Source organism: Ostrea edulis, chromosome 1, assembly GCF_947568905.1.
Source record: "Ostrea edulis chromosome 1, xbOstEdul1.1, whole genome shotgun sequence".
NCBI classification, from domain to species: domain Eukaryota; kingdom Metazoa; phylum Mollusca; class Bivalvia; order Ostreida; family Ostreidae; genus Ostrea; species Ostrea edulis.
In genome coordinates this window covers 75,671,163-75,684,909 of record NC_079164.1, presented here as the reverse complement: position 1 = coordinate 75,684,909, position 13,747 = coordinate 75,671,163, and the positions used below count along the sequence as shown (strand labels likewise).

Sequence of the window (13,747 nt, the reverse complement as noted above, 5' to 3'; positions counted from 1 at the left end):
TCGTGCCAATATTCACCAACATAAGTTCAATAACCCTATAATACACCACATGAATAAAAACCCGTTGATACAATATTTTCCTGCTATACTTCGAAATGCGAAAAAAATATTGATTATTGCTCATTACTTTTGTAATATAAGAAAAGAGCAGTAAATATAGCCTCTAGTAGCACGAGAAAAGATATCCGATTTCTAAGATGCAAAATTCATGAATTGGTAACTACTCCTATCTATACACATGATCCCCAACCAATGAAACGTGTTGTTTTATCCTCAGTGCTCAGAAAAGTACGTAAGGTGTGTTCAATAAATAGGGAGGAATGCTTGTGTCGTGGAACACGCTGCACGGCCATAATTTCATTTAATTAATAAATAATAATTAGTATGTATACATGTACTTTTTATTTACACCATATATTGACGTTTGGAATCTCACAGTATGATATGTTTTTAAAAATACATCTTTTTAAAGTTAAAGTTCAATAGTAAATACAAAGACGCCTTGTATGAGATGTATAGGCCTATCGGTCAGTCCTATCGGTCAGTGGACGGAATCAGATCCAGGAGACCCCAGCTCTCCACTACGTCCACTCCGGTCTCTGATTGTTCGCACTCTCCGCCTTTGGTTACGAAAACTCCACTGAAATATAAAGTATTTCTATTTAAATTACAGTGGTGGATCACAGAATATCTTCAAAGGAGGCTTGCGACCCAAGATGATAAATTTCAGCAGAAAGCGGTGGGGATTTTAGACCCCAATATGGTAGAAATTGTCCTCTTAGAAATTTTCATCCAAAGAGCTCAAGAGGTGGCATGCACTCCTTGATATCTATGTCTGTCGTCAAAAACCTGTAATGATCAAAGGACACAGAAGACTGCTGTCTGCATATTAATTGTTTACTACCAGAATCTGTTGAAATACCAAACGGAAACCATGAATGTCAATGACATGAAAATATAAATTTTCTTTGATTCTAGTGTTGATTTGTGCAATTTTCACATAATAAATTTTGTAATTGTACAATGATGGTCTCGATTTTACATAAAAAGGTTTAGCAATAGTCACATGAATCACGATGATATTATCCTATTTGGTTCCCATTGAATTTTGTGGTTTACATGCAATCATCTCTCTGCCATTAAGATAGGACACCATTTTATATTTAGTCGTCTGTCCGAGGTGCCATTCCTTCACAAATTTTTACTGATGTATCAGACAAATTCACAAATCCTAGTCTTAATTATATTTCATGATATCAGACATTCTAAGGTGTTCATCATATGTTGTCAAAGCTCTACCTGCAGTCTGTATACTCATTCCCTTAGTGGTTAGATTACGTAAACCTTGCTGCATCACAGTATATCCTTATCAAAAACTGTCTAGATCTCAACTTTTCAGCAAACAGAGCTGTTAACGTACCCCTACCCCCTTCTTGAACATATATCCTTATCAAACAATACCATAAGAAGAAAAAATATTTGAAAACATAATGAAATTCAAGTACTGTAGGGACCCTCTTTTAGTCGTAAAAGTTTGCGAAATGCATCAATTTCGAACTATCCAGTGTCGCCTAAAATATAATTGCGCTTTTCATAGATTTTACAATTCCACCACAAAGGCGATCTCTCGGGAGGAAAACGGTCTTGTATCGCCACCTGGTGAGCACATAGGAAGAACTTTGTTACATGTAAGTGTCTGTCTGTCTGGGTGGAGTAACTTTACAGTGGATACTCAAGAAAAGTTGGTAAAAATTTGTGAAATAGTTACTGAATTTCACAGACTTTATTAATACATGTATTGCTAAAATACATACATCTCAAAAGCTAGATCCTCATATTTGTAATAACATTCAATCCATTCATGTGAAGATGGTGAATCCCCCCCCCCCCCAAAGCCTTCCCTATAAAATTTTAAAAATCGATATATTTTAGTATATTTACAATTGGTACATTGTGCAAACACCCTGATACACTAGTAAATGTTTTTTCTCCAGATTATTCGCGTATTCTCTGATCTTAATGCGAGTTTTTCTAACACCATCTTTTTATTTATAAACAACAAGATGCGCCTTCGTTTATGGTTCTAGACAATGCTGCACTACAGGTTATACAGTTTGAGTAAACTTCACGGTACAGGTAACCATAAAACGGATGGTACATGTACTCACTTGACACACTCAGCCACACAGATGTTTAGATACGTCTTCCCATCGCTCCCACACACAGGCCTGTAATCATTGGGACAGTCACATTGCCTTGGGCACTCTCCATTTGATGTGATTTCCACGTTCCTGAATTTAATAAACAAGTTCTCTATTTTAAAACGAATTACCATTTGATGAAAGGTCAAGATAACGAACAGTGATCAATCTCATAACTCCTATAAGCATTACAAAATAGAGAATTGGGCAAACACAGACCCCTGTATATACCAGAGGTGGGATCAGGTGCCTAGGAGGAGTTAGCATCCCCGTAGACCGGTCACACCCGCCGTGAGCCCTATACCTGTACCTATATTAATCATGCAAAAACCAAAATTAGGGAAGATTTTTCTAGTATTTCTGTTCTTATCAGGGACCCCCCCCCCCCCCCCCTTCATATTTTGAATGACATACTTCACGTGGCAATCAAGGTGAAAATGTACCTTACATATTCACAATACAAAGATACTGGTATACACACTTAAGGAATAACTGTCCCTCCCCACCCAAATGGAATGTTTCAGGAACAGATCTATAGACTGGTGTGACTGCCAGTGACAGTTTATTCTGCTTCCTCAAAATGAGTTCTTTCGTTGGACTTTCGGTAGTTTAACTGGCGTCTTATAAGTTATATGATGGAGCATCATTGATTGGCTTGTAGGGATTGCTAACAATGAACACTGGACTTATAAATAACAACAGATGGTGAATATGACTCTCCTGGTATTCAGCTTTAGGCTGGACGTTTTGAAGACAGCACATTCAATGACCTCATGGTCTGTGGGACGCTTTGATATTGTTCACCCTAGAATAGTTTTCCTGGAAGAATTCGAGAATGGTTCATGTGTTACCACTATGTTTTCGCACCATGAATTGTTCTCCATAGTACCATCGTCTATTAATGAAAAAATAAAGTTTTTCATTAACGGACGATTTATTATTGATGGTTATGATGGTGTATCATTAATGATATATATTTTTCATAAGCGAGCACACTTGCACTTGTTTATGCAACATTTCTCATTCGTGGATTTTATATCAGTCGTAGCAGTTACAGTGCCACCCATTCTATATGTTCGAGATTCTATTGTTACAGTTTAGTAGGTCATCTGTTTCTGGTGTCATCTCATTTGTAATTCCCCAGTGCCTCTCCAATCTCCCTGGGGCTGCAAGCTCTGTGCACTCCACTAAACCGAGTCAGCCATCCGCAGACAGACTAGCTTTGTTTTGGCTTCTTCAGAGAGGTCGCCTCATTATCGATAGGGAAATAAACAGGCCTAAAACCAACGATCCGCCAACGATAAAGACTCGTTGGTGTTGAGGGGTGTTCCTTTCTCTATAATGTAACAACAGTTTTCAGAAATCTAGCAAAATGTCTAATTACCCACCCCCGCAAGTTACGTCATTTATATTATCCATGGTAATGGCCAAGACCCACATCCGACAATCATTTGAAATAGTGCCAGTTTACATTCTTCATGGACAAACAGAATTGCTTACCGATGGTCATCAGATTTCCGTAAATGGTGTGGTTCATTCGATCTCCGTTCTCTTTAAACTTTCTGAAAGCTTTAGTTGTGGCATGTCGGTTTGATTTTAGAAGGTATGATACTGAGTATTAATTGTGCAGTGGTGTTGGTAACAGCTTTGCTAGAGAGAGATCACATCATTGCCATCTGTATATCATAGCAGGAAAATCTCCGTGCATGTTTCTAGAATTTTTATAATCCATCTGATCAAGGGAGCGTTTGTCATAGGACCTGCGTCAGGTTCTATACCACAAACAGCAGGCAAGAGGGCAATACAGTCATTGTAAAGGCGGGCGCTCGTATAAGCTAAAGCGGAGGAGGGTCATTGACAATTTTCGTTTAACCTATTGTCCTAATCACAAAATGTTAACTGCATTTTAAAATATAAAGCATTATTAGTGCATGCTTACGCCGCCATGGCTTTACATCGGTTTCCGTAAGTAATCCCGTCAGCTCCACACACGGGGTTGTACTCATCTGAACACGTGACCGGCGTGGTTGATCGATAGCACTCACCATTATGCACAACCATCACCCCTCTACAACCAAACACACTCCTCATATTAAAAGTAGAAAGAAATGTTGACTACGGTGTGAATTTATGTGGGTCGGGTGATTTTTTTTATCTTTTCAAAGAAAAATTTATGTCCAGTGGGATTTGATTTCGTAATTGATAAGAACATCTAGATATTCTTTCAAATATTAATAAATATGAATATACATAAATACAATCATACAAACAAAAATGACATTGTGGAGAGTGAGTAGACAACAAGGTTACAACGATGTACAATTCAAATTAAACAAATGCTATCACACTATATGAGAATTTTGTAGCTTAGTTGCATACTGTAGTAATTTTCCAAAATTGATCAGTTCTTGACTATTTTTAACACTGAGTAGTTTAATCAGTTTGAAAATGCTGGGTTGAGTTAACCTGGTTCGGGTGTGAAATGGGTTAATTTGACCCTAGCTGGAACAAGTACAGTGTGAGTGCAAAGTGGATTAAATATTCTAGGTTAAACTTATCTAAGATAATTTAATCCGGATCAACTCACCCAGTGTGAACTGATCCAAATACTTTTGTGGGAACACATTTTCGTGGTTCGAGAAAAACCCAGTACTTACTCTACTGATTTCAGGGTTTAAGAAGATGTTAAAATTTCTTTTCTTTTTTCCTGTTAATGTGGTCAATATGATGGTTCTGTAGCTATTAGGTAGCAGTAGCCAAAATCAGCGAAAATTAGATATCCACAAAAATTAGTGAATCATGCCCACCAGATTAATTAAACAATACATGCCAAATTTGTTTCTATAATGGATTATGGAAACAAAATCCTCGACTCTGATCATGAAGAAATATCTTCTATAACAAACTAGATCAATCTTCTTGTGATTAAATCTGTTTAGATTTTTATGTCAGTGTCAAAGGGCGCATGCGTGTCACGGTGTCGCATATAACCGAGACAATGAAACATCAAAGTAAATGTACATACTGATAAATGTGTTTCTTTTTATGACTTATGACACTTTTAGGGAGAGGACTCATATAGGCTAAGCCTGCTGTCCAATCTCATCAATTTATTGAATGAATATTGTTTATATAACGCTTTTACCTGCATGATGACATACATCGGTTCCCATAGGACTTGCCATTCTCACCACATACTGGGTTATAATTCAGTCGACATACACAGCAGGAAGCCGGCTCCTCGGCGGCCTGCACACCTCTTAGAAAACAATAAAGCATATCAAAGGTTTGAATATCCGAATCAAGCACCCCACGATTCTTTTTCTACACTTTGTGTTGAAATTTTATCTTCTGGAAAGTGACATTTTCTATCCTTGTTTGAGTGAGGTTTTCACTTCGTATTTGAGGTATCAAATGTATTTTGACGTCAATTTTCATAGATTAGATGTATTTTGACTTTATTATACAGAAAATGATTCACCACAAAATATATAAGAATGCAAAAACATTCATTCACTTTTGCATTGAAAAAAATAAAATTATCAATTAGCAGTGTGTGTATAATTTTGATGTTTCGCCACTATTCGATTTTCTGGTATGTTCTTTCTTTGTCATTATACATGAGATATATTACTTATACTGAAAGTTTTTTATTTTTTATTTTTTGGTGTAATACTCACGCGCATTCCATCAAACAAGTATTATCGTATGTAAAACCGTCCTCCCCACAAACTGGTGCTCGATCTTTCGGGCATGCACAAGGGACACTTCTGGCCAGGATAACGGACAAAACTGACCAACAGACCGCCAAAAGGACAGTTTTACACATAATGGAACACTGTAAGACAAAACTGACCAACAGACCACCAAAAGGGCAGTTTTACACATAACGGAACACTGTAAGAATGCCATACGAGTTTAGTTTGATTCAACAAGGCAATATTTGATTGTATTATACTCTATTGAAGGTATCGCAAAAAGAGAACACCTTTAAGATTTACAATGTGATGATATTCTTTAACAAATTGAACCGGAGTGTACAAGTGTCCAACGATTTGCTTACATTAACTACACTGTACTCACATGTACAGAATTCTGCCACTATACAGAAAGCCAGGAAGACGCGTGTTGATGGGTGTGGTGCAGAATTCAACAAAGTCCCCCGTCCAATATCATTTTGTGATTGTGACAAACTAAGGGTGACTGGCACTAGTTTTTTGTTTTTTTTGTATTCGATTTAGCAAAGATGGAACTATTTAACGTGATTTCTAAAATTCAAAACCTATTGCTAAAGGGTGAACCTTCACTTCACCGAAGACAGTGGAAAATTCAGTATTAACTACTTTCTGTATAACATACATATTTCATTCAAATGTAGCTATGGTTTATAGTTTAATGCGTGCTTCATTCACTGCAGCATAGTATAAGTTAGTAGATGCCAAATCTGTTTGATATTTCTTTCTCTTTATCAACGATAACCTAAATGTATTCTAACCTAAATTCATGCATATTTTGGCAATTTATTTTTTTCGTTGTGTCCTTTCATAGTTTATAGGGAGCGGGGGATCTAAGTGTTGTGTCCAGGTCCTCATCATCTTCGCTAGCCAAGTGTCCGATTCGCTTACTCGGACACTTGGCTAGCGAAGATGGGTCCCCATAAGTTTTGTAATTAATATTAGAATAAAATATATAGAAACCAAACCATGTCCACCATCATAATGCGATATCTAACACGTGTCATCAGACCCATCTAAGCGAAAAGATTGCTGTTATCTTGAATGAAGAAAATGTTTTTCTACTTACGAATTATTTCTTTCTAAGATTCCGTATCAGAAATATTGTTTGAAGATAAACTTCTACGTTTAATTTATAAAGAATTCATTTAATTAATGCATAATTAACTTCATCAGATTAAATAAAATCGGATTTGAAATATTTTCACAGTAATTGTGACCAGTTAATTCAATATTCCGTATGTTGACCTCAAATTATGTCCGCAAAGCAACCAAAAACCATTCATTTATCTTGTAAATAAACATGTTTGATTTGCGGTTTTTAATTTTGTTTTTGTCACAAAGTTTCATCAATCAAACCTAGAAATATTATGAAGAAAAAAATAATAGAATGTTTGATTTGCGCGCCTTTTTTAAATATAGTCTGCAAAATGCAGGTACATTGATGTTTTTAGATTTAAAAAAAAAATATGAGTGAAAATGGCTTAAAAAGTCGTTTTATTTTTCTAAAAACTTAATGATATACATGCAATAATTTACTGGCAAATGTATTCACTCCTTGTAATATTGATATCAGCATATGAAATGAAAAGAAATTAACGTATGTGGTCATGATTATTATACATTTTATTGTTTACATGTGTATGTACATTTATTTTATGGTATGCTGTTTGCATTTCTTTGTATCATGAGAACGATACAAAGATACACAGTAATCATTATCTTTTATTTATTGTACCTCATGTACCACTGATTGATGGTGTGAGTGAAAAATAAATGAACTGGAAGAAGAGGACGGTAGTCTTTATCTGAAATCAAGGCCCTTTATGTAAAATGTGCTACAATTAAATACACGTCGGTATCATGTGCCTTGTGCGTAAGAGTACACAGAGCTATCGTGCTCTCGGAAAAGATATAAGCATTAGTGAGAGGTCCATTAGAATGCCAATACCAGTATACATGCGCCATTTTTTGAATTTATTTATTTATTTATTTTTGTTGTTGTAAAAAAGAAAAAAAGAAGAAGAATAAACCTTCCGTTGCTATTTGTACTGTAGTTTGTTATTATACTTATGTCCTTTCTATGTATTTAATTATTCCTAAGGGTTGTTTTAAATTGTTTTATATGTTATTAGGGTAATCATATCATTACATTAGGCTCTGTATACTGTACTAATAATAATAATTATGTATTTTAATTCTGACACTATGAATATTTTATTCACATGCATGTTCACATCGATTTTATATTATCTTTTCTATCACATTTGCAAAGCGCTTTAGAGAATTATTGTTGATAGAGCGCTATAAAAATCTTTTAATTACAATTACAATGTATTATATAGAACAGGTCGACTTTTTTGTACCAGCTGTTCACAAACCCCAAAGCGTCACAATTACATCGTAATTCATATAGCAGGTGGTAGTCCGCGAGGTATAAACTAAATTAAATGTATTACTGATTTAAGGCAATAATTACATTTATAACTCTTAATTGGATATTACAGCGTGTTAGAGGAATGTGTGTGTGTGGGGGTGGGGTGGGGGTGGGGTGGGGGGGTGCGTATATGTGTGGGCTATATAACTATATAAGCTATGCTTTACAATTCAACTCCATCGGAATAAAAAGTAATCAAGATAATATCCTACTTATTCTCTTAATCGGGTGATTAAAAAATATACCCATTTCGAAATATTTATGAATAAGCTGAACTTCGAAGTGAATAATTAGCATGAGTGGCCTGTGTGCTTTTGGCGAAACAATTTGCGCATTGGACGTGTGAAGGGGAGTTATATTTCATGTTTAGAAATAATTTTAATACTACATATCGTAAACGAAGCTCTCTTCCTCCTTGATGTTTCTGATAATACTTTTCCAGCGCGCTCGTGCACATCTACCAAAAAATTTCAATCCTTCATGATGTCACCGTTTCCCCCTGGCACTAGATAGCTAAATTCGTTAAGTCGAAATTATCAGATATTATTCTAATAGTTATGATAAAATGGACAAAATTATGGTGTGATTTTCAGCATCGGAAAAAACCTATCTATACGGCATATATCCTTTACACTCATTTTCCCAGAAACTGTTAAACATATCAATGTATTTAATATTATATTGCTTCATTATATATATCATTATATGATAACTATATCTGTATGACCTTGACCATGTATTTGTATGGAGAGGGCTTATATAGGCAACGCCTGTTGTATTATGTATTATACATAATGAAATATCGTTTAAATTGAATATATCCTTTATGACGAAATGGAGAAAAATATTATTAGATATATGTACTCTGACATTAAAAGGTCTGTCATTTGTCATTATCATTTGGACAATCTGACTGATGGTTGAGTACCAGCTGATTACGTACGTCAATGCATTACTATACTGGTGCTACCGTACTAGTATATTCTTTGGTATATACGTGACAAAAATAGAAAGATTGCTAGGAATGATAGAACACAAGGTCAAAAACTGAATATGTTGATATCAGATCATCTTTGTAATGGAGAGACGGGGGGGGGGGGGTCAATTCTTCATTGAGATTGATTTTATGTTTATCAATTCAAGGTTTTATGGACATGGTCAAGGGATGTGAAAAGAAAATGTTGCTTACGTTCCACATTTCTGATAAGCATTGTATGGATATTAGTTATGTTTGAACAGGCATGTAGAATCCAGAGGGGGGAGGGGGGGGGGCTGCCCCTCCCTTTTTTGACAACGATCATTTTCATTTCACATGTATTGTTAAAAAAAAGCCCCCACCCCCACTATTTTAATAGTAGTAGTAAATGAGAACAATGTAAGCTTGAAGGTTATGATGAAAAAGAAATTCTAAGTCAGTCAGTCAGTCAGTCATAGTAGAAGACAGCACACAAATTCATCCTCCCCAACACAATTTAAGAAAATCAAATTATGGGGAAAAGAATCTGAGTCGGTCAGTCATTATGAGTAGAAGAACGCAACACCCATACACACACATGCGCTCGCATGCACACACATACTCACGATTGGAGAAAATGAAGCTTGGGGGGTCTGATCTTGGGTCAGTCAGTTACAGTAGAGGATATGTTTTTTTGGTGTTTTTTTTTTTTTTTTTAAGTTTTCATAGTTTTTTTACTCATATCAATACAATTTAGTACCATCAGTAGTATAATAGCACAGATACAATGCATTACATTGCAGAAAAGATATAAATGCAAATTACAATAGTTTTATGAAATTTTCAATAGCATTCGTTTTCAATGCATAATTACTATACTTTATAACTTTACACCACAAAACTGTACTCTTTTTGACATGATTTGATATGCTATATTCAGTTTCGCCAAGATTGCTTAGTCTACAATAAATTTTATATTTGTATATCTTCAAAGCAATGAAGGAATAAAGTTATTAAGCAGGCGTGTATTTTGATTACATTCAAAATAAAAACCAATAACAATACTTTTCCATTGAATATTGACTTTACACGCCAAAGACACCATATTCCAAACCAATGAAACATTTTTACACTCATATATAAGATGTCTCATATCTTCTGTTTCTAGACACAGAGAACACTTGTCAGAATATTTTTTTTTCCCATTTAAAAATATATTTTTTACAGGAAAGCAAATTATGCATCAGTTTATAATTAAATTCAGCAATATTTTTATCTAAAGCTAACTTGATGTTTTGTTGATAAATGTGTTTCCACATTTCTTTACTGACATTATATTTTTTGTGATATAAATTATGGTGCTTTGGTGATATAAACAATTTACTCAAAAGTATTTCATAGAAAAAATTACATTTTTGTTTTTCAATCGTACAATATTTATTAGTAAAATTGAAATATCTTTTATGTTTATAAATTTTGATTCGCGTCCATGAATTTTCTTTCTTATATATTTAAAAGCTGATTTGACTATTTTATATTCACAAAGTACATTTGCTTTTTTGCAAATTTCTTTGCTTATTTCATCAATGGTCTTAAAACCGTTATCATTAAACAAATCTTTCACATATTTAATATTTTTTATCCAATTTTTAAAATATATAGTCTTACCATTAAACAAAAAATGCTTATTGTTCCAAATTGGTTCTTGTAATTTTTCATTATTGTTCATATTTTGCACATTAGGAATTATTTTACATCGATTAAAGTAAGTAAACACCTCTTTATAAAATTGTGGAAGTTTGGTAAATATATCAAAGTTCTTTAAATCAGTACAATTCATTTTCAATATATATTCTAGATTTACATTATAAGCTCTTAATAGCTTATCAAGGTGTGAACTATGAAGTTATGACCGTCATTTTTTATAAATCGCGGTATCCAGGCAGCTTTCAATGCGTGGAATTTAGTAAGTATATCTATTACTCCAATACCGCCATCTTCTATTTTACCAATCAATATTTTTCTTTTTATTCTATCTTTTGACCCCCATAGAAAATTAAAAATAATTATACATAGCTTTTTAATGAAAGTTTCACTAGGGAGAGGTAGGATAGATGCAACAGAAATGAATTTGCTTATGCCTAAAGTATTAATTATTTCAGTTTTACCAAAAATTGCAAGTTTTCTCTTTTTCCATGACTCAAACAGTTTTTGCATTTTTTCACTTGTATCAATCCAGTTTCTTTTGTAACGTTCTTCTTTATCTACACCAATATATATTCCAAGGTATTTTACAGATGATGTATTTACTTTTATTCCCTCAAGTTTCTCTATGTTACGATGCAACCTACGTGGACCTGTCAATATACATTCGGTTTTATCCACGTTTAGCTTTGATCCTGCATGTTTGGAAAATTCATTGATTGTTTTTAAAGCCTCTTTTAAAGATTCTACACTTTTAAGAAATAGTGTCAGATCATCTGCACGATGAACATGTTTATACTCTTTACTAAATTCAGAGAGTTTAATTCCTAAAATTTTATCATTTTTCTTTATCTTTAAGGCTAGAATATCTGCGACAAAAAGATATAGAATTGCCGAAATAGGGCATCCCTGTAGTAGAGGATATGTTGAAACTACTCAAGATACTATAAAAAGTCATATCTACTAAGGAAAGTCATGTTATGCATCGGATGTTAAGCGGGGGGGGGGGGGGATCCTCGGAGTTGGTGATCGTTTAATAGATGTTTTGGAGGTCCTGAAATCCTCCTTATCGACCTCAAAGACTTAGGGTTTACTACCCGTAGCTGTGTGATTTGAATATCAGACACGGAAAATGAAGATCCTCAAGAAAATCGTTATTTGTAACCCCTCGCACCATTTCATGTCCTCCACCATCAGCTCAGAATTATTCATTAGTAGTTTACGGTACATAACTTTATTTTCAAACTATATTGATTATACCTGAAGCATCGTCGCAAACAACGGGTTATTGTTTCATTCTATTTCACAAATGCAATGAAACAATAACCCGTGGTCTGCAGCGATGTATTTAAAGAAACTTTGCGCACATACGAGTTTCATCTCAATAGAATGAGTTCATTAACCTGTAAGTTGATGTAAAGTTTGCGCTCAATTATGGACGAGATGCACGTCTTGCATATAATTCAAATTCAAATAAAAAATTCTTTATTGGTGCAACACATCAACAAGTAATGGTTATTTATAAGCATATATATCCAAGTTACAGTTCTTATTCATAATTAACAGCATCAGAATGCACGTGTACAGACATAGACAAACTATAGACTATTTAACACGAGAGTTATCCTTCATTGTTTACATGATCGTGTGACAGCTCATAAACATGTAAGCCGGTGTGAGCAGGGACAATCGTTACAAAGTTTTGTGCGTATCGAAACCGAGTAGATGTCTATATGCGAATGAAGACGTGATATGTGTACGTGAATACAAGTGTAACCAATGTTATATACAAACGTCTTTACAATCAAATTGTATTTTTAAAAAAATAAAGGTTTAAAGTATGAAAAAATCAATGAAATCCAATTTGTAATTTTTTTATACTGTGGTCCCTGAAGCCAAACGATTTTGCGAGATTCCTACTGCGAAAGTTCTTGAAAGTTGGAAGAGTGGGGAGGGGGTCTAAATCTGCGAATGAATTACCGCCATTGACTATGAAATTTTGTCACTGGATAATTTTTTCTTCAATTTCTTGCTAAGGAAAAAGGCCCCTGGTAATGAACTGCAATGATAGCCAAACCACAATCTCTAACACGTTGTATTTCATGTTTATTTGTCATTTACGGTTTTTGTGACTTTCACCTTAGATCTACAACACAGTTTAAAATTTACGAAAAACTTTCTTAAAACTTTGATGCACATACAGGCATCGGTTTCATCGAGAATTTTTGAAATTGTCAATTGTTTTTCTTTAAGTATCTGAAAATATTTCAAATATTGCAGTTTCGATTCTCATTTGAAACTAAGTAAGTAAAAAGGTAATTGCTTTATCATAGTGACATCTGTTATCGTACATTCAAAATTTCGTATAATTAGATGCAAATTCAAAACACCCGGTCCATTGGACCTTCACTATACATCTTGTGTATATTTCAAAATGACGAATAGCCGATTTTGTCTAATCCTTGATTAAACATGTACCAGTGTGTTTATAATTATGCATAATTGACATCAATTTAATGAATTGTGTTTGGTTTAACAATTTGTCCTACGTTGCTCATAAAATCATGGATACGAAATCATCACGAATTCTTTTCATTCAAAATCGCTGTAAAATGGTAGAAACAGTTTCCAGTTTTCCACGGATTGGACAAGAATAAAACTACATGTGACTTTTACTGTCGTTCATTTAATTTTTACATACTTCACTCGTTTGCAT

At 34.2% G+C, this 13,747-nt stretch overlaps 1 protein-coding gene across 1 annotated transcript; it reads right to left on the bottom strand.

Annotated features, from left to right (window-relative positions):
• Positions 1-430: 430 nt before the first annotated feature.
• Positions 431-6,112, bottom strand: LOC125673936 (serine protease inhibitor dipetalogastin-like). The gene is made up of 5 exons (XM_048910932.2): positions 5,882-6,112; positions 5,347-5,460; positions 4,141-4,269; positions 2,169-2,291; positions 431-640 (listed from the first exon to the last, which is right to left on the bottom strand). Exons 1-5 carry the CDS (start codon positions 6,028-6,030, stop codon positions 535-537), a joined length of 621 nt encoding a protein of 206 aa, XP_048766889.2. The 5' UTR covers positions 6,031-6,112; the 3' UTR covers positions 431-534.
• Positions 6,113-13,747: the final 7,635 nt, after the last annotated feature.

What these genes read in the sequence shown, in the direction of transcription:
- LOC125673936 (XM_048910932.2), bottom strand. Translation starts at nt 6,030, where the DNA reads ATGTGTAAAACTGTCCTTTTGGCGGTCTGTTGGTCAGTTTTGTCCGTT. An exon ending in CGATGTATGTCATCATGCAG is followed by an intron (nt 4,270 to 5,346) that starts GTAAAAGCGTTA and finishes GTTTGGTTGTAG; the next exon opens with AGGGGTGATGGTTGTGCATA. An exon ending in TGTGTGGCTGAGTGTGTCAA is followed by an intron (nt 641 to 2,168) that starts GTGAGTACATGT and finishes TTTATATTTCAG; the next exon opens with TGGAGTTTTCGTAACCAAAG.